Source organism: Schistocerca nitens, chromosome 1, assembly GCF_023898315.1.
Source record: "Schistocerca nitens isolate TAMUIC-IGC-003100 chromosome 1, iqSchNite1.1, whole genome shotgun sequence".
Lineage (NCBI taxonomy): Eukaryota > Metazoa > Arthropoda > Insecta > Orthoptera > Acrididae > Schistocerca > Schistocerca nitens.
The window spans coordinates 611,389,036-611,415,449 of record NC_064614.1 but is presented as its reverse complement, the minus strand read 5'-3'; the positions used below and the strand labels follow the sequence as shown (position 1 = coordinate 611,415,449).

The following is a 26,414-nucleotide window of genomic DNA, read 5'->3' as shown; positions in this document are numbered from 1 at the left end:
CACGAGGCATCACAACAACGTTTCACCAGGCAACGCCGGTCAACTGCTGTTTGTGTATGAGAAATCGGTTGGAAACTTTCCTCATGTCAGGGCGTTGTAGGTGTCGCCAGCGGCGCCAACCTTGTGTGAATGCTCTGACAAGCTAATCATTTGCATATCACAACATCTTCTTCCTCTCGATTAAATTTCGCGTCTGTAGCACTTCATCTTCGTGCTGCAGCAATTTTTATGGCCAGTAGTGCATGTTCTAAATTTTATGTGCAGCTGCTTGGTTTCTTGTACCCCTCTGCAATTACACCACCTTAAAGGGTGGTTGAAAAAAATGCAATGTATTCTGATGACACGAACTTACTAATAAAGGTTCCAAATTCAACATTGCCAGGTACCGTTCAGTTTCATGGCAAATGCTACGTAACATACACAGTTATTCTAAAGTACCTTCGGGCTCTCAGAAAACAACTCCCCAAAACTAAGAGACATACAAAAAATACACACATCTTTATCTATGTCTACATACGTTTTCCACATGCCACCATACAGTTTGTTGCGAAGGGTACCCTGCACCACTACTTGTCGTCTGGTGTTCCCCTCTCAGACAGAGTGAGGGAAAAGCGACAGTCTATATGCCTCGGTATGAGCCCTAATTTCTCGTATCTCACCTTCATAGTCTTTAATCGAAATATATGTTGGCGGCAGAAGGATCGTTCTGCAGTCAGCTTCAGATTCCGGTTCTCTAAATTTTCTCAATATTGCCCTGGTAAAGAACGTTCTTTTCTCCAGGGGTTCCTATCTGAGTTCCCGAAGCATCTCCGTAGCACTTGCATATTGTTCTAACCTACCCCACCTAGCAGCCCGCCTCTGAATTGCTTCAATGTCTTCCTTTAATGGCACCTGGTGCGGATCCCAAACACTCGAGAAGTACTCAAGAATAGTTCGTTCAAGCGTCCTATATGCAGTCTCCTTTGCAGATGAACCACACTTTCCTAGAATTCTCCCAAAACAACTGACGTCAAACATTCCTACCAGGATCCTCGTATGCTCGTTGTATTTCATGTCTTCTGCAACCTTACGCCCAGATATTTAAACGACGTGAATGACAAGCAGGACACTATTAATTCTGTGTCCAAACATAACAGGTTTGTTTTTGCTAGTAATTCGCATTAACTTACACTTTTCTACATTTAGTGCCATTAATCACACCAACTAGAAATTTTGTCTAAGTCACCTTGGATCCTCCAGCAGTCACTCAACTTCGACACCTTCCCATAGACCACAGCGTCATTAGCAAACCACTGCAGACTAGTGCTCAACCTGGCCGTCAGATCATTTACATGTATAGAGTATAAGAGCATCCTATCACACTTTTTTGGGGCACTCTTGACGATAACCTGTCTCTGATGAACACTCGCCGTCGAGGAAAACTTACTGGGTTCTATTACTTTAGAATATCAGTGAATATCCGCGGATAAAATATTTCTCCAAGTTTGTGACTCGCATTACAGGTGCTCAATATGGCCGCCCTTTGTGATGCAGGAAAAGTCAATATGTGCACGGAACTGACTGAAGTCACGGACGAAAATTACTCGGTACGGTGCGACGGCAATCTCCTTTGGAAATTTGTTCATTTGGTCGACTATGAGATATTTCTTGCATTCAGACTCTTTTCTTGTATCTCATTAGGCATTAGTGGGTGTTTCACGGCAATGAATACACTGCCGCTATTGGTGATTCTGTCACGAGCCATAAAAGCAGTGTAAGATTTAGCTGCTAAACATAGGGTAATTCCTAAGTACCGCCGGGATTTCAGAAGACGACTGCGCGAAAACTACAAGACATACAAAGCAGACACATATCTGTGCATATAGCATATCTACCGAACGAAGTAGCGCAGTGACTAGAGCACTGGACTCACATTCGGGAGGACAAGGTTTAAGCCCGCGTCCGGCCAACCTGATTTAGGTTTTCCGCGAGTTCTCTAAATCGTTTTAGGCAAATGCTGGGATGGTTCTCTGAAAGGACACGGCTGTCTTCCTTCCCCATCCTTCCTTACTCCGATGGGACTGATGACCTCACCGTTTGGTCCCGTCGCCCCCCCCCCCTTTCCCCAAATCAACCAACAGCATATCTACAGGTTATTAACTCACATTACACGCAAAGGCAGCGTTTGTGACTGGCGGAAGAGCAATCGCGTGCAGTTATTGAGTGCCCCGACGGGCACAGTGACAACTGCCCACTTTGGAAATCTGTTCACTGTGTTGCCTGTCCGCAGGTGCGAACTAATTCTTTTCGACAGTATGGAGTGCATGATTTGTCTACACTACATATTCCGACTGGTCTGTCCCTGACTGGTCTTGCAACTATGCCAAGGAGCGTACTTCTAATCAAAACTCGGCGAGATGCTCTACCCACTGATATGTGTCATTCTTCTGCAGGTCTTACAGCTTTCGTAAAGTCGTCTTCTGAAACCTTGGGGGTACGAGGGAACTTCAAAAGTGAATTACACATATCGTCCCACGCTAAGACCTTTGCGTAACAACACTGGCTTAGTGTCATAAGAGAGTACATGTTCTGCTTTCCCTGCAGACGCAGATCTGCTGTGGTACGGTTAACCGGTGCATCACAGTGTGCGAACAAAATGTGTGGCAACTGGAAACTTACTACAAAGCTTTAGCATGCGGGACAGTACGATTCTTGCGGTCATAACATCTAAATTTCACGCAGATTCACATCCAAATGCAGTGTCGCGTGCAGCCATAGTGAAATGTCGACAACAATTTGACCAAGGCCGCTCAGATGTGGATGACGCTGATCTGGAAAGAAGACCATCGACATCGATAACAGATGGCTGTGTCAGGCAATCGAAAAACTAATTCACATCAGTCGCACATTTCCAAACGATGAGAACGTTAGCACAGCGGCTCTCGAATGGTTCCGTTGCTGAGGAACTGATTTCTATTGTCGACAAACTAAACGGTTGGTAGAAAGTTCCGATAGTTGTTTGCAGATACTTGGTGACTTTCGCGTGTAGTGCAGCTCTTAACGAAGGTTACTTGGCCTTTCTTAATAATGTGTACCTTACTTTTTGAAGTCCTCTGGTACATATGGATCAACCTGCACTTTTCCTCTCCGGACCGGGAGGCTTTGTCTACAGTATACGGGGCAAGGGGACTGTTCGGTCGGAAAATAATAGGTCAGTCGTTTCGTAATCCTCCTAAATGGATTGTTGTAGGGACTATTATGGTGGCTTAAGAGCCAGTGAATTTGTCATCGCGGTGAGAGTTTTTCAGCACCTGTCGGTAATAATCTTAAGCCAAAACAGAAAGCAGAACTTTGCAGAGGAATATTAATAGCGTCAGTGGAGTATGGCCACTGAAATAGCTTGCACTTTTCTTCTTAGACGTAGAACAATTTTTGTGGAGGAATTTGTGATCTTGAAATCAGGGAGTCGGTGTTATTCGCAGCCATTTGGTGGGTCTGAGGGAGTGAGGGTGGGGTGGAATGGGTGTAAAAATGAAGTCGAGCCTACTGGTTTATCGGTTGAAAGTGATATTCTTAGTGTGGCGTATGTGACATGTATGAAGACGAGACTGAGTGACCTTCAGTGGTCAATAAAGTTATTCTGCTACTTTGGAAGCTTGCAGGAATTTGAAAGTGTGTTCCGGTTATACAGGTGTTTAATTCGGCATAGTCATTTTCTGGTGTTCTGGATGATTGTGGTGATTTAGTGATGTTCAGGAACTGCAGATTTATTGGGCTGAACATTTTATTTCCACTGGTCATTCTGAGGATTACAGGGAAGTTAAGATACTGGCCACAGCCTCATCCTACTGGGATTCAGTGGTCAAGGAAACTGTGAAAATACAATTATCAGACAACCTGCTCCACCGAGACGAGGATTCCCAGCTCGACAATTCACGCAAAATCCTCATTTCAAGTCTGCGCTCTCAAAGGAAATATTGTTAGAAGTCTTCGTTGTCTGGCATTCCAACACATGTCAACCATAATAATGAACAACATACTTCGTAAGCACTGTGCATTTGCCGACTCTGCGCCAGTTTTGTTTTGCTCTAGATGCATAAATTTTTATTTTTGGATTGGCACCCTTGTTACCGAAATTGTCATCTGTTATACATTCGTGTATTGTGTCCGGTGATTTAAAAATCTCACAACAGACTCACCTTGAGAATGGTTGTAAGGTTGTCAGCCGAAACACGGGAAAAAGGATGATTAATATCCCAGATGCACGCCAGAATGATGGTGGGATAACGTGACTAATAAGGGAACATTCCCAAGTGCCTATAAACTATCTTGATGAAACTTGTCGGGTGTGATGAGGGGGGGCAAAATAGTGCAATATGCATTTCTTTGTTTGTGCCGAATTTACCTTTTTTGGGGTGAAACACATCTCGAAGAGTAATTTGGCATTTTAGGTTTAGAGGGAATATCTTCGAAACAATGATATACACTGAAGAGCCAAAGAAACTGGTACACCTGCCTAATATCGTGTAGAGCCCACGCGAGCACCCAGACGTGCCGCAACACGACGTGGCATGGACTCGACTAATGTCTGAAGAGGGCTGGGGGGAATTGACACATTGAATCATGAAGGGCTGTCCACAGATCCGTAAGAGTGCGAGGGGTGGAGATCTCTTCTGAACAGCACGCTGCAAGGCATCCCACATATGTTCAGTAATGTTCATGTGTGAGGGGTCCGGTGGTCAGCGGAAGTGTTTAAACTCAGAATGGTGTTCATGGAGCCACTCTGTAGCAATTCTGGGCGCGTGGGTGTCGCATTGTCCTACTGGAATTGCCCAAGTCCGTCGGAATGCACAATGGACACGGATGGATGCAGGTGATCAGACAGGATGCTTACGTGTCACCTGTCAGAATTGTATCTAGAGATGTCAGGCGTCCCATATCACTCCAACTGCACACGCTTCACACCATTACAGATCCTCCACCAGCTTTAACAGTCCCCTGTTGACATGCAGGGTCAATGAATTCATGAGGTTGTCTCCATACGCCTACACGTCCATCCGCTCGACACAATTTGAAACGAGACTCGTCCGACCAGGCAATATGTTTCCAATCATCAACAGTCCAATGTCGGTGTCGACGGGACCAAGTGAGACGTAAAGCTTTGTGTTGTCAGTCATCAACGGCACACGAGTGCCGAAAGCCCATATCGATTATGTTTCGTTCAATGGTTCTCACGCTGACACTTGTTGATGGCCCAGCATTGAATCTGCAGCAATTTGCGGTAGTGTTGCACTTCTGTCACGTTGAACGATTCTCTTCAGTCGTCATTGGTGCCGCTTTTGCAGGATCTTTTTTCGGTCGCATCGATATCGGAGATCTTATGTTTTATCGGATTCCTGATATTCACGGTACACTCATGAAATGGTCGTACGGGAAAATCCCCACTTCATCGCTCCCTCGGAGATGCTATGTCCCATCGCTCGTGCGCCGACTGTAACACCACGTTCAAACTCACTTAAATCTTGATAACTTGCCATTGTAGCAGCAGGAACCGATCTAACAACTGCGCCAGACACTTGTTGTCTTATATAGGCGTTGCCGATCGCAGGGCCTTATTCTGCCTGTTTACATATATGTGTATTTGAATATGCGTGCCAGTACCAGCTTCTTTGGCGATTCAGTGTATAAAAATGTGTTTCATATAAAAGTTTATATGTAATTAATGTTCTTGAAAATGGTATAATTATATTTTGTAATAATTTGAAGTTTTGCAAAATATCCCGCCGCCATTAATTAATTTTAAAAGTTGAAAACTTTTGGTACATCGTGTTAAAGAAGCTTTCAAGCCACAGACATCCCTGTGTAATAAAGCTGGCTTCTGAAGTACCATTTTTGGAAAATAAGCTGTACACAATGTATCTGAACATTCACTACAATTCTAATTATTTATGTTACTTATATTTGTTTCATGTTTTAAATAGTTATTTTGCATCTATGTGTTTTAGTTCACGGTATAGGAAAGTGTATTTTGATACTTGAAAATAATAAGTAACGCATTAATAGAATAGAAAACAATTACAATAATGATAATCTGTAAAGAAATGCTAAAAAACGTGTTTTGCACCATGCACATAAAGTGGAGGAAATTTCTTCAAGTAATATGCATGACGTAAAGGACCAGGATTTCAAATTATCATGGGTGATCCTCTAAATATCCAGATTTGTATCAGGCATATTTCAACACTCAGGAAAGCCTTGGCGAAGAGAATTGATTATATACTAATGGTTGCGGCTTGATTATATTGTTTTTCAGATGGAGACTGACATCATAATCATTCAACAGAACTAGATCTGAAAGTTTTCTTGCAAAGTTCTTCCAGCATCGAAAGCTGTATATGTCCTACGGCTGTACTACTGCCGTCGAGTCCTTTGCGATCAGCAGATAAACGTGTCCCTTGTACTCTGTTACGATGCTTTGACCTGTTATTTCTCCTTGACCATCGCAAGAATCTGACAATGAAACAAATATTTCCCCCTCACTAGGAAAGGAAACATCTTACAACTATCTTTTGACATGGTCAGACTTTTGTTTACCAGATTTCGATGCTGTTACAAGAACATTTGGAGCTCCAAAAAGATATTCTCGACTTCTCGGTCCAGACTCACATTAGTTTCTTTTAAGACTACGGAAAGGCGGGTGGTTAGTGTGATAAAACCCGTTTTGAGCATCGTACGCGAGGACAAGAAACATCTGGTGATTCCGAAGGGCTCGATGGCACAGGTACAGCCGTGAAACGTATACGGCATCCGATGCTGAAAGAACGTAGTGAGAAGACTTTCAGGTCTAGTTCTGTTGAATGATTATGATGTCAGTCTCCACTTGAAAAACAGTATAATCAAGCCGCAGTCATTGTTACAGAATCAATTCTCTTCGCCAAGGCTTACCTAAGTACTGAAATATGTCTCATACAAATTTGGATATTTAAAGGATCACCCGTGACAATTTGAAATCCTGCCGAAATTTTTGTTTTACATTGTCCTCTGCGTCGTGTATATTACGTAAAGAAATTTCGTCCATTTTATGTGCATCGTGTAAAAAGACATTGTTTTAAGCAATTCTTTACAGATTATCATATTAATGAGTTGCTTACCATTTTCACGTAACAAAATACACGTATGTATAATGTGAACTACAAAAAACATAAATGTGAATAACAATTTAAAACATAAATCAAATATATGTAAAATAAATAATTAGAATTATAGTGAATCTTTAGATACTTTTACTAACCATTCAGCACACTGTGTAGAGATTTTCTCCAACGATGGTATTTCAGAAACCAGCTTTATTACACAAGGATGCATGTGGCTTGAAAGCTTCTTTAATTTTGTTGTAACGTAAGTTTTCATTTTTTATAATCGATTAATGCTACTGGGATAGTTTGCAAAATTTCAGGCCGGCCGAAGTGGCCGTGCGGTTAAAGGCGCTGCAGTCTGGAACCGCGAGACCGCTACGGTCGCAGGTTCGAATCCTGCCTCGGGCATGGATGTTTGTGATGTCCTTAGGTTAGTTAGGTTTAACTAGTTCTAAGTTCTAGGGGACTAATGACCTCAGCAGTTGAGTCCCATACTGCTCAGAGCCATTTGCACCATTTTTTTGCAAAATTTCAAATTATTACAAAAGTTGATTATACAGTTTTCAAGAACATTAATTAGAGATCAACTTTTATACGAAAAACATTTTTTATGTATCGTCTTTTCGGAGATATTCTCTCTAAACTTAAAATGTCAAATTGCCTTTCGGAGCGTGTTTTATCCCGTAAAAGTATGTTGGGCACAAAAAAACAATGCTTGTTGCAATAATTTGCCCCCTTTACAGATCCGTCATGTTTCATCAAGGTCGTTTACTGACACGTGGGAATGTTCCCTTGTAAGTTATTTGGCTACAGAAGTTCCCATAGCGCTGAAATACAGAAGGCTCGACATGAATGCCCTGTCGACGATGACATCACAAGTTTGGTGTAAGGCAGCTCTGCGTTTAATTTTTTTCAATTTGTGTTCATAAATATACACGGAAACATGTTTTGGACATGGATAGACTACATAAGTTTTGAAACTTCCTGGCAGATTAAAACTGTGTGCCGGACCGACCCCGACTCGAACTCGGAACCTTTGCCTTTCGCAAGCATTTGCTCTTCCAACGGAGCTACCCAAGCACGACACACGACCCCTCCTCATAGCTTCAATTCTGCCAGTACCTCGTCTCCTACGTTCGAAACATCACAGAAGCTCTTCTGCGAACCTGCAGAACTAGCACTCCTGGAAGAAAGGATATTGCGGAGACATAGCTTAGCCACAGCCTAGGGATGTTTCCAGAACGAGATTTTCACTCTGCAGCGGAGTGTGCGGTGACATGAAACTTCCTGGTAGAGCACCTGCCCTCAAAGGCAAAGGTTCCGAGTTCGAGTCTTCGTCCGGCACACAGTTATAATCGGCCAGGAAGTTTCATATCATCGCACACTTCGCTGCAGAGTGAAAATCTCATTCTAGAAACATAAGTTTTAAACACAGCCGCAGGGTGTGTGTCTGAGCTAGCGGAGTTTTAGTATATTGAGTTGGTGCAGTGTTTGCCAATCGGTACAGCGTTGAACGAGCAGTGGGCGTTCGGGAGTTAGAGCCTAGTGGAAAAGGCTTCAAGAATAATAAACATTAGATTCACAGAACAAAGTATTAGTCAGCCTCTTAAAAGAGCACACTGGTTTCTTTATCTGGGGTAGAAATGAAACTAGGCGGTCATATGACCCTCCAGCGTTGACGTGGATGGCGTGTATGTGTCAGTCCGTTGTATGGAATAAACACAGTAAGATGAATCGATGTGGACACGTAACAGGATGTCAGAAAGGGGCTATCAAGTTTGGACGTGACTACGACCACATCTTGAATGAAGTTGCCCGGTTCGTTCGTCTGTCAGCGTGGTCTGTCCAGCGAGACTACTGGTAAAGGTGTGGCACTCGCAACCTACACGGCATTAAAAAAATGATCGCAAAAAGATCGTATCGGACAGGGACCAGGAAGGAACGGCACTCCCTGTTCATGAGGGTCGATTTCAAACGAGACAGGATTGGCAGTGACTGCAGGTCCAATTCAGCCAGTCACCGAGAGAACACTTCGAAGGGAGCTGGAAGGCAAGAAGCATTTGGAGTAGGGTACCTCACATAATGCCATAGCTCACTGAGGCACGTAAGGTCGTCCGAATTCGATGGGCCACGCAACACAGAGTCTGTACAGTAGCTGACTGGAGGCGTTTAGTGTGGCGCGATTTTGCCCTTTTCAAATTAAGCGAGACGTCGAGCACAGCGACTGGCCCAGTCAGGCGTTTAAACCGCAGTGTATGGAGGTCTGAGGTGCTTCCGGCTTGCCGTTGTTTTTCGTACCGTAAGTTTGAAACACTCTTCCAGGTTTTCTAAAACATGAAACTCAATGTTTATCTCAACATTGTCAGTGACCATGTTTATTACGCTTTCTTCTACATCATCATGATGAGTATGATGTGAGCATTTCCAAGATGACAACAGTCTTGTTAACAGGACTACGTGCACACTTTCCTGGTTTGACGAAGGCTCGTGTACCATGTCACACATCGACTGGCCCGTTAAATCACCCGATTTTAATACTCCAAAACGTGTCCGGCGCTATTTGGAACATGGGGTGAAAAGTATCAGTCAAAGTCTCTGCAGTTTAATATCTTTAAGTGATCAAATCGTCAATGAGTGGCTTCAGCTAGTTACGAAATACAAGAGGAAACTCTGGGACGCTTTTCGTCATAGAATTGAGTCCATTATCAAGTGTAGAAACGGTGTTAGGAGGTGTTACCGTATACCTTCTAGGTGTCAGTAAGGTTGCCCAGTGTGCTTACCTCCTCTGAACGATAGAGAATATCGACTTATGGCATTAAAAGAGACTCTACTAAGCTACATGTTATTGGATACGAAGCCGGCTAATGAATATTAACAAGATGAGTATAAATGGCGAATAATAAACACTCATTCTTTTTTTAAAAAAAGTCCGATTAGTTGCGAATAAAAAACCACAGTGAAATCCGATGAAGCTTTGTGTCGATGTGCTGCGCAGTGTCCCTAATATGCCCGCCGACCGCGTTACGTCACACTTTTCAGTTCTGAGCGCAGAGTGAACACGCAAAGATGCCTAGAAGTCTCTCAGGAAGTGTGAAGTGCATGCAGTTATTTGATTTCTTCGTGCTGAGGAACTCTGCCTGATGTCATGCAAACCACACAAAGTAAATGATAGCAAAGTGCGGCAGTGATGCAGGATGATGATGATGATTATTATTAGTGTTTTAGGGCGCACAACAGCGAGGTTATCAGCGCCCGTTCCCAAAAGTTCAATTCAGAGCCGAATTGTGAGAGAATTGGTATTGTTCAAAGTGCAAGATGGGACACAGCACATCAAAACAGGGAGATAAAACTAAAAATAAAATAGCAGTACAAACAGGGAAAAATAATTAACGGTGGCTGAGTGACCACTTACAAATAATGGGTGACCAAACCACTGGACAGCACATTAAGACTTCAATCCCAATAGGAACTTCGAAGTAGGATGTACAGAGGTTTACGAAGCAGGCGGCCTGGGAAGGAAGCAAGGCGAGTGTCAAGCGAAGATCTTGTTCAGCGAGTGGAGCAGGCATTCGAGAAAATCATCTACGAAGAGCAATTTAAAACGAGCGAAGAGGAATATTGTCACTAGACATTGTCTTTCTTCCAGACAATGTACGGACGCACTCTGCAGCTGCAACAAAAACGCTCGTGCGGTTTTTTCGATGGGATGTGTTTGATCGCCCAGTACACAGCCCGGATTTTCTCATCTCTTTGCTTGCATGAAACGCTGGATACAAGTACAATTTTTCTGACACAGACAACGAGCTGCAGATCAGTGTAGAGAATTTGCGGAAAGCACACGCGGCTGCTTTCAAATGGTTCTGAGCACTATGGGACTTAACTGCTGAGGTCATCAGTCCCCCAAAACTTAGAACTACTTAAACCTAACTAACCTAAGTACGTCACACACATCCATGCCAGAGGCAGGATTCGAACCTGCGACCGTAGCGGTCGCGCGATTCCAGACTGTAGCACCTAGAACCGCTCGGCCACCCCGGCCGGCGGCTGCCTTCTGTGACGAGGGTATCGGAAAGTTGGTACAACGCTACAACGTAACTGGAAGGTGTAGGTAAACGTTTCAAGGAAAACATGTTTGAGTTTCTTTGTGCTTTACATTTCAAGTCCGATCTGACTCTGAACAAAAGGCTAGCCCTCGCATTAATAAATGTACGTGTAAATGTACGTGTAAATCTTCTTGACTATTTGAAAGGCCACGTATCGTTTTTCTGTCTACAGTGCTATCTATATTACTGAAGCCTGTTGTTCAGAGCAAGGGCAAGGGACGAAGACTCAAGACTATATTGTTCCTGAAAGAAATGCCCGTCAGCGGCTTGGTAACGAACTGGCAAGGTAACGACAAATCTTATGGGTTACACAAGTTGCAGAGAAAAAGATGTTAGCACAAAGTGAGCCTGTTTAATCTTTAAACTCTTGAAATGCGAGTAGCAAAGGCTGTGAATTTTCATTCAGTTAGCAGATCCCATCGGACAAGAATGAGTTGCCTAATTCTAGTAAAAACACCAAGATTTAACTAAAGTGAGCAAAGGAAGTCACTAAATAAACGTAAATGTCGTGTGACTAGGGCCTCCCGTCGGGTAGACCGTTCGCCGGATGCAAGTCTTCCGGTCTGACGCCACTTGCGCGTCGATGGGAATGAAATGATGATGATTAAGACAACACAACACGGACCATGGCTCCGACTATGTTGTTCCTGAAAGAAATGCTCGTCAGCGGCTTGGTAACGAACTGGGAAGGTAACAACAAATCTTATGGGTTACACAAATTGCAGAGGAAAAGAAGATGTCAGTACAAAGTGAGACTGTTTAATCCTTAAACTCTCGAAATGCGTGTAGAAGAAACAGAAAGGCTGGAAGGAAATTTTATTGCGCTCCTCCATACCGCGTGCCGCTTGTTGACAACCGCGCCGCCTCCCCCGATAAATTGTGTTTGGGGAACTGTACAACAGACTGCACACGTGAAATAGTGGGAAGGATGTATGACAGGATTTAGTAGTTCGATCCAACGAAGACAGAAGAAGCAGTTCATCGAGTCAGGGGCAGTCTTGTATAACAGGAATCAGGACGTCTACAGATGAGGCGAGAAACATTTGGCGATATAACTTAACCAAGTCAGAAAACCAGACAAAAAATTAATCATCCCAGAAGATATAACTCTAATACCGAGTAATACTAATTCTAGTTGCCTCAGTTCGACGAGGAAGAGACTCCACAAGCTGCTTCTCATACGTAATATCCAGCTGAAGCCACTCATTGGCAGTTTAATCCCGAAGAGCTACCCAAGTACTAGGGTGTTCACTGCTATGTTTTATCCGCTGTTCCAAATAACTCGATACTTCTCTGGAGGACTAAGGTCGGATGCTGTATATCTACATCTACATTACACTCCGCAAGCCACCTAATGGTGTGTGGCGGAGGTTACTTCTAGCACCACTAACTGAAACCCCTACCCTGTTCCACTCGCGAATGGCGCGTGGGAAAAATCATGGTCGGCAAACCTCTGTATTGGCTTTAATTTATCGAATATTCTTGTCGTGACCTTTACGATTGATTTATGTGGGAGGAAGTAATATATAAACTGATTCTTCCCGGGAAGTGCTCTCTTGAAATTTCAATAGTAAACATATTTGCGATGCACGCCTCTCTTGTAACGCCTGCCAATAAGCTGTGTTAATCATCTCGGTAACATTCTCACGCCGACCAAACGGTCCAGTGACGAAACGTGCCGCTCTTCTCTGTCTCTTCTACCAGTCGCACCTGGTGAGGGTACCATATTGACAAACAATACTCAATAATCGGTCTAACGCGCACCTTATAAAGCCACTTCCTTCGTGGATGAATTACATTTCTTTAGGATTCTTCCTATGAATCTCTCTCTGGCATCTTCTTTTCCCATTATTTCTTGCATGCGGTCATTCCATTAAATGTCATTCTAGATAGTTACTCCTAGATCTTTTACGTAGAAACTGCTTCCAGCAGTTTGTCATCAATAGTGTAAGTTGTGAGGTAGTGGATTTCTTTTACCACGTATGCGCAGTATGTTACCTTTATTGACATTCAGAGTCAACTGCCAGAGCCTGCAAAATTAATCAGTACTCTGCAGGTCATTCTGCAAATCCATACTGTCTTCTATACAGACAGCCGCATCATCTGTGAACAGTCCTGAAGAGCATTCGACACATTCTACTAGATAATTTTATGCAGTGTAAAGAATAACGGTCCTATCACACTTTCCTGGGGTACTTCGGAAATTACCTGTACATCTGTAGATTTTGTTCCGTTAAGAGCGACGGGCTGACTGCTATGAGCAAGGAAGTTGTGAATCTAGTCTCAAATGTAATCTTATATTAGATATGCTCTTATTTTTTCCATTAAACGACAGCGTGATACCCTGTCAAATGCCTTCCTGAAGTCATGGAACACGCCATCAACCTAAGCGTCGTTGGTCACGGCGCTATGGATCTCATGGAGGAACAGATCGAACTGAGTTTCGCAAGATCTCTATTTGCGGATCCATACTGTTTTTCATAGAGGAGATTTTCGTTCTCCAAAAACGTAATAATTCGTGTGCATAAAACATGTTCTGTAATTTTGCAATATACTTACATAAACGATACAGGTCTATAATTGTGTGGATGTCTCCTGCAGCAGTTCTTGAAAACGGGAATGACGTGCGCTTTTCTCCAGTCGCGAGACTTCGCTGCTCCAGCGAACTACGATACACTACTGCTAGAAAGGAAGCAAGTTCCTTCGCATACCCTTTGTACAATTTTACAGATATTTCATATGATCCTGATGATGCTCATTTTCGCTTGTTCAGCTTTTGTCTGTAGTTAGTTTTTGACTTCTCTTGAATCCGAGGACTTTTCTAAAAAAGGATATTAAACCACGGTGTGTCTTTCCCATCCATTATGATCTTGGCTCGGAACGTACTTGTCTAAGGCATATTGAATGACGATTTAATTTTTTCCATTTTTGCTTCACGTCTTCGTCCTCACTACTCATATACTCTACAATTTGTATCCTGACACTCTTGCTAAGCGAAAGTCCGCAGCTCGTGGTCGTGCGGTAGCGTTCTCGCTTGCCACGCCCGGGTTCCCGGGTTCGATTCCCGGCGGGGTTAGGGATTTTCTCTGCCTCGTGATGACTGGGTGTTGTGTGATGTCCTTAGGTTTAAGTAGTTCTAAGTTCTAGGGGACTGATGACCATAGATGTTAAGTCCCATAGTGATCAGAGCCATTTTTTTGCTAAGCGAAACTATCTTGCTAATTTTCTTAACATTCCTTGTAAAACTCACACTCATAGTCGCTGTTATGACAGCCCTATGATCACTTTAAGGGCCCAGCCGAGGTGCGACAGGGTGCCTGAGTGTTCACCAGGAGCTGGTTGGTATGCACTGACTGCTGTGAACATGGCTGCGTCTTGGAAGGCGGGAGCGTCCTCAGCATATTCGTTGTAAAGATGAGGAAATGGCGACACCTGGTAACTAAGAATGGTGAAGTAAACAGTTTGATACGTGTTCATGGTAACCTGAATGAGTAGATCCAGATTACGGTACGACAAATACCGCCAAAACCTCACAGAACTACACTCTGACCACCCTGCTGGTTAAACGCCGCGTTGGATGGTCGTTGGAATCGACGCCTAACATGATTTGAAAAGAGTCAAAACTGGGACTCGTCGATCCACACTACACACCGCCAGTTGGCAACCAGTTCCTGTGTTGTTTGGTCGTTGAAGATACACTGCCTTTCATACCGCTGTGAGCGATGGGCTTTTGTGAGGTATTCGACTCCATGCATCCATTGCGTGCAGTTCCCTTCGAAATGTTCGGTCAGAAGCTGGTTGAGGTCGACTTCCATCCTGTGAAAGCAGCAATTTCCGCCGGCTTTCAAACCTGTTGACATGGACAAGAGGGGTCTCTCGTCTCCGGTCACTGTCGGTCGGGATACTTTTACGACCATACTTATTATTATCCCATGCTACATTTCTGCAAGTAGACACCATTCCTGGTAGACAGGTTGTGCAGTCTGCGTTGATACATGAGCGAATCGAGCAGCTGCGTTCACGGTCTCGTCATGAAAACGTGCAAACATGATAGCTTCTTTCTGCCATTCTGTCAAGTGTCTATGTGGAGCCATTGTACAGCGCTGATTCCATACGACCGACTGGCACATACACACCGTTTCACTAGCATGAGCGGTGAAGGGTAACATGAGGACCTAGTGCCAGTTTTACACTATCTACGGCTCCCAATATGTACTGAAAAGAAATGAGCAATATAAGCGTACTTTTGCAATACATCCCGGTGGTAAGTATCAAGAACAACGCACATGTTACTGAAAACTGAATCGTACACTACATATACTTCTTATATAACAACTTACTAAAAGGCAAAATTAAACATGGACAATACACCCAGCTTCGATTCCTAAAATTCTGTTTAACAATCACATGCTGATAGGTTGGCATTTTTTCATGGTGAATGCTGTAGTATAGTTTAAAGTAATGTTGAAGTACAGGGATGAATAATTTTTGGGTTCGCAGCGACAGAAAAATATAATGCATGTCATACTGAAGTTCTCACAGTAGACTTTTGTTTCCATTGATGGTACTTTGACGAAAACAGGGTTTTTAAAGAAAAAATATAACTTGAACCTAGATTTCAATTAATTATGTGTTATCAGATTTTTATCGTAATGAAAAAACTGCCACTAATTGTGAAACCAATGTAGGTTGGAATTGTAGGCCATTTCACACCACTAGACTGCTTCAAACGGTAGCAAACCGGTACCTACCTTAACACTAGACTACTAGCGAAAAACTAATTTAAATCGCTACACAGAACGAAGTAATGCATTTTGAAGTCAGATTCTCTCAAAAATAATCATCAGCTTGTTGCAGGATAAAGGATTGTCCTTTTAGGTTCAACTGAATAAAGGGGTCCTTCCAAAGGTAGCTGTTCAAAAATGGTTCAAATGGCTCTAAGCGCTATGGAACTTAACATCTGAGGTCATCAGTCCCCTAGACTTAGAACTAATTAAACCTAACTAACCGAAGGGCATCACACACATCCATGCCCGAGGCAGGATTCTAATCTGCGACCGTAGAAGCAGCGCGGTTCTGGACTGAAGCGCCTAGAAGCTGTAAAAAGTATCAATAGGACAAGTATCGGACAAGGAAATGTGCGAATGAAGCTATTACCTTTTTGAATAATTACGATGAAGGAGCCAAAGCCAGCTATGGATTCAAATCGGGTGATCTAGGAAAACAACGGAAATACTAAATAAGGTAGAGCGGATGGGGCTGTGAGCTCCGTTCCTCTCGAATACGGTTGCAGTGTATTACTATTGTTTGGTGACTCGTGTAGAAATATGGATTGTCAAAGAAAATATCCAGAGGCACTTTTAAAAACAGTTTCTTAAATGAATCTGTTCTTCGTCTAATCAAGAGGTAAGAGAAATAAAAAAGATAGCCATAACAATCGCAGTCTCGTTCGATCAATATGAAGCCACTTATTACACCCCCGCAAAGTTGCAGTGTCGTTCGATGAAATGAGTGAGCAGTTTTGGCTGTTAGCAGAGAGGCAGTCTGTACTTACAGCTCTTCTGCAGGAACGGCGTGGCGGCTCGGTAGTGCTTCACGGTCAGCATGACGAGGTCTCCCGCGTTGCGCAGGATGTTGACTGCGTCATCGTGGCTACACGATGTGATGTACTCCCCGTTCACTGCCGGAAAACACAACACACAGTGTCTTTGTTAGAGACGCGTACCGTAAGTGATCACACAGGACGAACATTAATAAAACCGACAAATTGCAGGGACAGATTCCCGAGTGGAAATGGAGGAAAAGAGGTCCTATGAATATGTCTCAGGAACATGGAAGCAAAAATAAGAGGAGCTGTCGTGGCGTCACAAACTTGAAGCCGACGCAAGTGAAGGTCCGCCATGTTAGCTACCCCAAAACGTTCGCTTCTGGTGGTTTGTTTCCGTGTAGTCGTGAAGTGTTTTGATTAAAAAAAAAAAAAAAAAAAATGCCGGCTTGCGTCGCTTACGGGTGTACTAATCGTTCTGATTGTAGTCTAAAGTTTAAACAAGTCACATTTCATTCGTAAATGGACTTATTTAAGAACTATTTTCTTATAAATACTTGAAATTCTGATGCATTGTAAAGTTTTACTGTATGGTTTTATTTCTGTGACTTGACTTTAGATTTCCCATCAATCCAAAGTGAAGAGCAATCTGGATGAACGCTTTGAGAAGGAAAGATTGGAAACCAACCAAGTGCAGTAAAATATGTTCGCTGCATTTCAGGGAGGAAGATATTGATCGAACATCACTTTCGTCAGTCCGCATTAGGGAAGATGCTGTCCATCAATTTTTCCCGCTTATCCTGCTCACTTGCAAAAGCTTCGTGAAATGTAGCATATTAATATGGAATTCAGCTGCCATAAAGTTACGGTATAAAACCTCAATATCCGGAACTACTTGTCTGGAGATTTCAACTGCAATAGTTATGCAGGTGTAGTAACTGAAATGTGGAGATTGCAACGGAATTAACTGTATGTAATAATAATCTCGTATTTGTTCATAGATATGTTATTTTCCCTTTGTTACTGTATTACACATTACAGATATTTGAAGGGGAAGTTCATTTATTTAATGCCACTTTATTTACTAATGTCCTTAAACACACACGCTCTCTTTATTTATGTGCGTGTGTGCGTGTGCGTGTGTGTGATTGTGTGTGTGTCACATTATTTCTGCACTGTATGGTAGTTGTTTGTTTTAATTAAAAGTTTTCAAACAAATTACATCAACATTTACTGTCCTTTATTGTCCTATATTGTTGTTTGACTGTTTTATGGCAAGATTACAGATCTTATTTCTGCTGCTGTAGGTGTTAAACAAGAATTTATATTTAATTGCATTATTCCCAAGTAACTGAAACGTCCTGGCAAGAAATATCCTGGAAATGGGGAATTATGTTTTGGTTCAAATGGCTCTGAGCACTACGGGACTCAACTGCTGTGGTTATCAGTCCCCTAGAACTTAGAACTACTTAAACCTAACTAACCTAAGGACATCACACACATCCATGCCCGAGGCAGGATTCGAACCTGCGACCGTAGCAGTCCCACGGTTCCGGACTGCGCGCCTAGAACCGCGAGACCACCGCGGCCGGCAAATTATGTTTTAAAATGCAATAATTTAATATAAAAGTAATGTAACTGCATGTAGTTAATGAAATCTTCAGTAAAATGTGTGGAACACCTGTTACAGCGGTTAAATTATAGGTACTTAAAGGGTTACATATTTGTTAGAGCAGAGTTCCCTATCTAAGTCCAGGCTACTTAGATAGTTACATTAATCATTGTGCTGTCGTGTTACCCTGTAAATAGCTGTTATTTGCCACACTGAACGTCACTTGGTAGGTACAATTTAAAAACAAAGCAGAAGTGTAAACTACAATGGGCCTGACAATCTTAAATTCGGTTCTTTTCCTTCGTAATTTAACGAATCTTTCACTTTGTTGACATGACAGCTGACTTGTTTATATCATCCCTGCATACATCTATGGGACACCAAAGGAAATAAGGTAAGTTTCTCGCAAACGTGAACAGTTAAAATTTGCATTTGACTTGAAAATGCAACGAATACAAATCGGTGCCTCTAAACTATCAATCATTGCTTTTGGAGTTCTGGCTTTATCAATTATCGACACAAACACAATGAAGATGAATATAAATGGATTACGAAAGCACTCTTTTCATAGCACATACCTCTCTTCTCGGTTATTCGAAGTGTATAAATAAAAAGGAATTACAGTACTGAGGCAAGAAGTGTCATATTTTCGTGTCATATTACTGTATCGAATACGCATTATAAGACCAGTAAAACGTTTGAAGTTGCGTTCCTTATGCTGTGTTGTTCACTAAAACAGTGTAACATTTACTATATAAAACAAATATCGCGTGCATACGACAGAAATAACGAACAAGAAGCAGTTGTAAACAATCGTCTGCTAATGTTTTGGGGGATCCAAGATGGCGGCAGGCGCCGTCCACTGGTTTCAAAGCAACGTACGGTGTGTGTAACGCCATCTCCCCTTATTCTACCTCCATGGTCTGGAAACGTGTCGGTGGCACGGTATGTGGCGCTGACTCTTGACAGTTCATCTGACCACGTGCCGTGTGTTCCTTGTGTGTTACAGGCTGTGTGATTGACGCAGCGCACTGTAGGTAGCAGAACGATCCGGTATTCATGTCGGAAACAAGACGAGATGGTGTTTGTCCACGGCCAGGCAGATGTGAAGATGCAGAGTCAGCACGGCTGTACCAGAACAAGTACCCTCACAACACCAATTACTTCACACAGCATATCAAACCGTTTTTGGGCGTTTGTGTGATCATGGGTCGTTTCAGACAGGCGAAAGTACAGGGAGGCGGCGGACTGTGCGTACACCTGATCTGGAGGACCGTGTTCTACGCAATACTGGGACGAACCCCAAGGACAAGCTCCAGGCAAGTGGCCCGCCAACGTGGTGTAAGTCAAAGTGCGATTATGCCTATCGTGCATGACAATCGCTACTATCCCTGTCACCCTTAAAGAGTGCAAGGATTATTAACAACGGATTTCCCTCTACCAGAAGGATTTTGTCGATGGTTTTTGCGCCAGACCATCACAGTTATGGGATTTCAGTCATCAGTCCTCTTTACCGACGAAGCAAACTTTACCAGAAGTGGCATCATAAATCTGCACAATCGCTATCTGTGGACTACAGACAATCCTCGGGGAGTGGTTGAGGCGTCTCATCAGCATCCGTTCAGCATCGATGAGTGGGCAGGGATTCATGGCGATCACATACTTTAACGAGCGTTATTCCAAAACGCCTCGACGGAAGAACGTACTCTGCCTGGGATACTTGATACTGTGCCTTTGCCGGTACACCAGATTATGTGGTTTCTGCAAGACGGAGCACCACCCTACTTCCTCATTACAGTTCGCCGACACTTGAACAACATCTTCCCCGGACGCTGGATAGGACGCGGAGGCTATGTAGCATTGCCTGCTACATCTTCTTCTTCTTCTCCTTCTTGTTTCTTCTTTATCGTCGCCTTGTCCCACGTCACGTAGGGTCGGCGTTGCTCTTCTGGATCCTTCTCCTACATAGTACTCTATCCATTGCCTCTTCCTTCTTCCATCCTTTCTCCCTTAGGTCCCCGGATATCTTATCCTTCCACCTCATCTTCGGTCTTCCTCTGCTACACCACCGAACTTAAATACCCTGGATGTCTACGCATCGGGGCTGAACCGGTTTTTGATGTGCAGACGCTTCAACAGCGTGTTCGCGATGCCTGTAATGCTATTCGGACAGATACCGGAACGTACGAAAGAGAGTGAACACCTGAATTGCATCCCACGGAGTCCACTTTGAACATCTGTTGTGACGGGGATTCGATGCAGCTCCGTACCGTGTTCTGGTACGATTTGTTGTTGTTGCACGCCTTCGTTCATTTCCGGGCACATGTTCATAGGACAGTTTTTCCTCCATTTCCAGTCAGGAATCCGTCCCTGTAGTTTGTCTACCTTATTTACGTGTGTGTGTGTGTGTGTGTGTGTGTGTGTGTGTGTGAAAGGGGGGGGGCGATGGGGAGGGAGGGAGGGAGGGGGGGAGAGAGAGAGAGAGAGAGAGAGAGAGAGAGAGAGAGAGAGACTGACTTTCAACGCAGTTAAGTTCTGCAATTCGGTGGTATATTGTAATAAAACCACTTATTCCTTTCTCAAAGCGAACACGTTATTCCTTCTTTCCATAAAAATTGGGTGTCGTGCATGTAGTAGTACTTTTATTAGATACTGGTGTTGTTGATTACAGGTTTTGTAGTGAGCCATAGTTCCAAATGCAGTTATGTTTTGTCATCGACTATATTTTTTCTTGTGATGCGTTATTTTCGCCTCCCTCCTGAAATGGTAATGAAAAAAAACCATTAGGCGATTGAATATACTATTTTAACGCAAACAGTACATTTTCTGACATATTTTGGAGTATCGTGATATTTTTATAGGCATCATAGACAAGGTAAACTAATTTATTTGAGCCTTACAATGTTTTTCTTGTACGGAACCTCAACTAGGGTCCAATAATTCGCAATAATTGTCATCGATTATATTTTTTTAGTGATACGTTATCTTCCCTTTCCCCTGACACATACATTACAGTTCACGATCATGTTTTTTTTATGAAAGTAACTTGATGAAAAAAACACCGTGATAATCGATGTAAAAATCGCACTTTTTGCGTTGCCAGTGTATTTTGCAGATATTTTAGAATAATGTCACTTAATAGGTACGGAAAATAATTTAGGGTTCTTTTGCGTCTTACACCAAGTGTGGCCCAAAGATAGAATTTTCAGTGTTTTTACCAGTACAGACACTTGTTGGGGACAGTGACAATAGCTTGTGGTTCAAAGATCAAACTTGTGACTCTGTTGATGACATAAACAGTTGGGATATAAAATAGAAGTTGATTTTATTTCGCGTTTTACGGAATAATATTTAAGGTATAACTCATGTTCGACAACTAGATATTCCTAATTCATTATTTATAGTTTATAAGCAAATATTGGTTTTTAATTATCTATAGAGAATATGTTGTTATACTCTTTCCAAATAGTGCATACCGAATAGTATATGGCTTCGACGATATTTGCCTATGTGACTGGTAAGCCAGTCAATAAACGGTTTTTTGGAAGTCAGTAATAGAAAATATGGTTTGTCATTGTCAGTATTTTAGGCAATTCAGGTACTCTGACGTACTTTTTAAAAATATTTTGGAAATTTTTAGCGCAGCTCAGATGGGGCTGCACTGTAACAGCGATACTAGGCTCTGATTGGAGGAGACAGAGATGTGTGATGTATTTTCTGATAAATAAATCCGCTCGTTCGGATACCTTTGATTATAGCCCAGATAGGGCTGCATTGTAATTGCCTCTTGTATTTTAATACTAGGTTGTGGCTGGAGGAGAGGAGAGAGAAAGTTTGTGACGTATTTTGTATATAAATAATTCAAGTCCTTCAGATACTTTTGAGCATAACCTGTTTGGAGCTGCTTCGTAATTGGCCTTTTCATTACAGTACTAGGCTCTGATTGGAGGAGAGGAGTGGGAGGTAACTATGCAGTGTGTGTGTGTGTGTGTGTGTGTGTGTGTGTGTGTGTGTGTGTGTGTGCCCGCGCCATTTTGCGTGTTATGCATATATTTGATCTTGTAGCCATTTTAATATTTTGCAAGGGTATACATGCGTACGTGAATAATGTAATTTGACACCATTTTAGGTCAGAATTTAAATTTCGGAAATAATGGATATTTTTGACTTTAATCCGAGGTTACGTAATTTTTTACGGCATATTTGGCACCATTTTTAATACTACACTGTTAGTAGTTGGAGGCAGAAATAATGTAATTTAACACTGTTTTTAAGCATCTTTTAAATACTATACCCAGTTTGGTTGGAAAGAGGAGAGGACGAGGGTTATAAAGCAGACGATTGGTCTACTTCCATCAACTTGGAATTTTAATGCTGTGCTGTGTTTGGTTGGACATAAGGAGTACTACACTGTGTGGTTGGCTGGAGGTAAGGGGAGGGTTTCTTTAACTTTTTCCACTAATGCAAGTGGACTATTTCCACCATCTTGGTTTTCATGATACTGTAATAGGGTTGACTGGAGATACGGAAAACTGCATTGTGTAACTCTTTGGAGACAAAGGGGACGGGAGTTTTTTTTTTTTTTAATTTTCCTCTAACACAATGGGATTATTGTTTCTGATCTCTCAGTGAGTAATACGGAATTTCCACGCACTTAGAGATCAGAAACAATAATCCCATTGTGTTAGTGGAAAACTAAAAAAAAAAAAAAAAAAAAAAAACTCCCGTCCCCTTTGTCTCCAAAGAATGACTTTCACTTCTTGGATGACAATACTTTCTAAGATCATTTGCACGCAATGTCCACCTTTAGGGCATTGTCTCGAAATACATCAACTGATTCATCATGAAGCTCCTCACGTTCTTTTGGCGCTGATGAGAATGATTTGAGTCTTCCCGAACGATCGTGTCTGACTGGCACAATATTTCGTCGATGTACTTAGCTTATATCACTAGGCGCCCCTAATTTACTGGGCTGTCGTGGTAGCTGCTCACTGATTCGAGATTAGGGGGTAATGGGTGGTAGGGGGTACGAGCAATAACCACGAGTGATCAGTGCAGTAGGAGCTCCTGATGATGTAGACTAAGTACGTCGATCGAAATTCTATGCCAGTTGGATAGCATAGTGCGAATGAAAACGTGGAAAGACTCGCATCATCAATTCATTACGAGTTTTTCCTTTCAAGAAGAGTGAACGTATCACCTCCTTAAGAGGATGTGCTACCTAGGAGTAAAAGACCGACGCGGTGGTACGAACCTTTGATGATGGCGTCGCCGACGAAGAGCTGCCCCGTCTGGTCGGCGGCCTGGTCCTTGAAGATGCGCGAGATGAGGATGGGCAGCTTGTGCTCGGCGCCGCCCTTGATGCTGAGCCCCAGGCCGCCCACCTTCTGCCTCGTCACGCTCACGATGCGCTCCTGCCAACACGACAGGCGATGCGTTAGGCTGAGCTACCTGTAACGGCGCACTGCTGCGGCGACTGAGACATAACCTTCACTTTCTCCTCTCCTTTTACACTGTACAGTTACATTGATAGCATCGCTTTTCAAAAGCCTAAATAACAACCTTTTGCAGTACAGGCCGCTGCTAGACATTCAGTAAGAGAGTCAATGAGGTTCTGAAAGGCAGCGACAGGGGTGTGAAGCCATGCAGACACAAATGCCATGGCCAGCTGCGCTAGATTATCAGTTGCAGTGGCACGAACAGCCTCATCGAGATGGTGTCATAGACTCTCGACTGGGTTTAAATCCGGGCAGTCTGGTGGCCGGGTGAGTACGGTAAACTGAACCTGGTGGCCTTCGAACAACGCACATACACTGCGAGCTGTGTGACACATGGAATCGTCCGGATAGAAAATGCCATCATAGTGAGGAAAAACAAATTCCATGTAAGGCTGAATGTGGACCCTAAGGATAGATATACGTCTGTATTGCCTTCCAGAATGAGGAGATCACCCAGGGAATGCCACGAAAACATTTACCAGACCGTAATGCTCCCTCCTCCGGCCTGGACTATTCCGACGATTGTTGCGGGTTGTTTGATTTCAGTCCGATGGAGCACTAAACGTCATTCTTCTGAAATGACCACTTGTCGAGAGCTGGAGCACAAGCTAACATTACGAAAACTTGGGAAAGGATAACGGGCATTTGGCTCATGCGATTTAGGGAAACCGCGGAAAGCCTAAAGCTGGACGACTTTATAGGATTTGAACTGTCGTCCTCTAGAATGCGAATGAAGTGTGCTAACCACTGCGCTACCTTGTTGAGTTCTAAGGGGATATTAGTATTGCCATTGCTCTCGTGTTCAGGCTAAAAAATAATAAAATAGCATTTAAGATATATAAAGATAGTAACTGTTCTCGAAAGAATAGATACCATTGATGGCCGTGCAGCTTCTTCTAGAATAAATGATAATTAATGGAAAACCCTCAGCTGCCGACAGGTGTTGTTGATATACCTCGTTGGGGACAGCTGAAAATGTGTTCCCCGAGGTATAAGAACAACACCTGTCGGCAGCTGAGGGTTTTCAATTAATTATCTTTTATTCTAGAAGAAGCTGCACAGTCATCAATGGTGTCTGTTCTTTCGAGAACTGTTACTGTCTTCATATACATAGTTAAAGGCTACTCAGCCATTCACCTTCGTCTGTGCGAATGTGCACAGGTTGCCAGAACTCTTACGGGAATCGTCACCTTAGGGTGCGCAAGTAATGAGCCGATGGGCAAATATCTATTAGGTACATTACGTATGTAGATTGTGGACAGTTGGGAATGTGGGTCTCACGGGAAGCGTGCAAGCGATAAGTCCCTGTAGTTGGGCTATTCATCTGTGTCGTCGGTGGCTCAGATGGATAGAGCGTCTGCCATGTAAGCAGGAGATCCCGGGTTCGAATCCCGGTCGGGGCACACATTGTCAGCTGTCCCCATCGAGTTATATCAACAACAGATACCACTGATGACCGTGCAGCTTCTTCTAGAATAATTAATTGAAAACGCTCAGCTCCGACAGGTGCTGTTGATATACCTCGATGGGGACAGCTGAAAATGTGTGCTCCAAAGTATATCAACAACACCTGTCGGCAGCTGAGGGTTTTCAATTAATCATCAGAATTTAGGATGTTAACTGAGTTGAGATTTTGTGTTACTGATATGTGGATTCAGATTTTTCCATTTTGTGTCACAAACGAAGAAAATTTTTGTTTGTGACTTTTAAGTTGGCACAGCAGTACGTAAATGAAAACTTTTGTAGTAGCATAAAACACAACATTACAATGCATTATAAAACACAATATAATAAACAAACAATTTCATGATGTGATGTTAAGAACATTCTGTACTTAAAATGAAATAACTTCACTCACCTAAGTGATAAGACCGAAAGTAATCGACACTGCTCAAGTACTCTCTTTTCTGCTTTCCATTAATGTGATCAGGTGATAACATTTATTTAAGTCATCACTGACTTTGAGCGACAAACCTCGTCTTCACAGGACTTATTTTTTACTCGAGTAAATTTAACTTCTGTAGGGCGTTAAATTTAGCAGGAAGTGTTAACCAAATATTTCGAAGCAAATACAAGCACTTTATGACACAAAAGCCGTAAGAAGCTAATAAAGCACTCAATAGTCGAAAATAATTAGAAGAAATCTGAGTTGCTAAACCGCTATCCCAGTGCGTGGTGCACACGTCCACATGCAAGTTGCCTGCCTAATAACTTCCAGGTGCAGCAAAAATTTCATTTTCAGTATTTCAAATAATTACTGTTCGAACATAAAAATTAAAAGTACTATCATTATCTGCTCATTAAGAGCTATAACCTTATGTTAAAGGTTTAACACAGTAAGACTAGTATTGAAGTTAGAAACTGTAGAAACTGTCTATACAGGGTAAAGAAAAAATGCAGCACTTGACGATCGGCATGCGATTCCTCATCCAAAATAAAGACAAAAGTGTATACAGCAAAATATAGTCCCGGTAGCAGGTTTACCTGAATCGTGAATGATTGCGAGCAGCGCTTTGTTGGAGCTGTCTCATTAGCTCAGTG

General features: G+C 42.7%; 1 protein-coding gene across 3 annotated transcripts in view; it reads right to left on the bottom strand.

Annotated features, from left to right (window-relative positions):
- Positions 1-26,414, bottom strand: part of LOC126256943 (gamma-1-syntrophin) — an 804,587-nt gene that overhangs the window by 112,221 nt on the left and 665,952 nt on the right. For all 3 annotated transcript variants that reach the window (XR_007546465.1, XM_049955524.1, XM_049955522.1), the window contains exons 3-4: positions 23,630-23,789; positions 16,773-16,898 (exon numbers count right to left, since the gene is read on the bottom strand). Coding sequence is in view for 2 of the 3 variants with exons in the window: in XM_049955524.1 (XP_049811481.1) it covers positions 16,773-16,898; positions 23,630-23,789 (286 nt within the window). In the remaining variant the exon portion in view is untranslated. The remainder of the gene's footprint in view (positions 1-16,772; positions 16,899-23,629; positions 23,790-26,414) is intronic.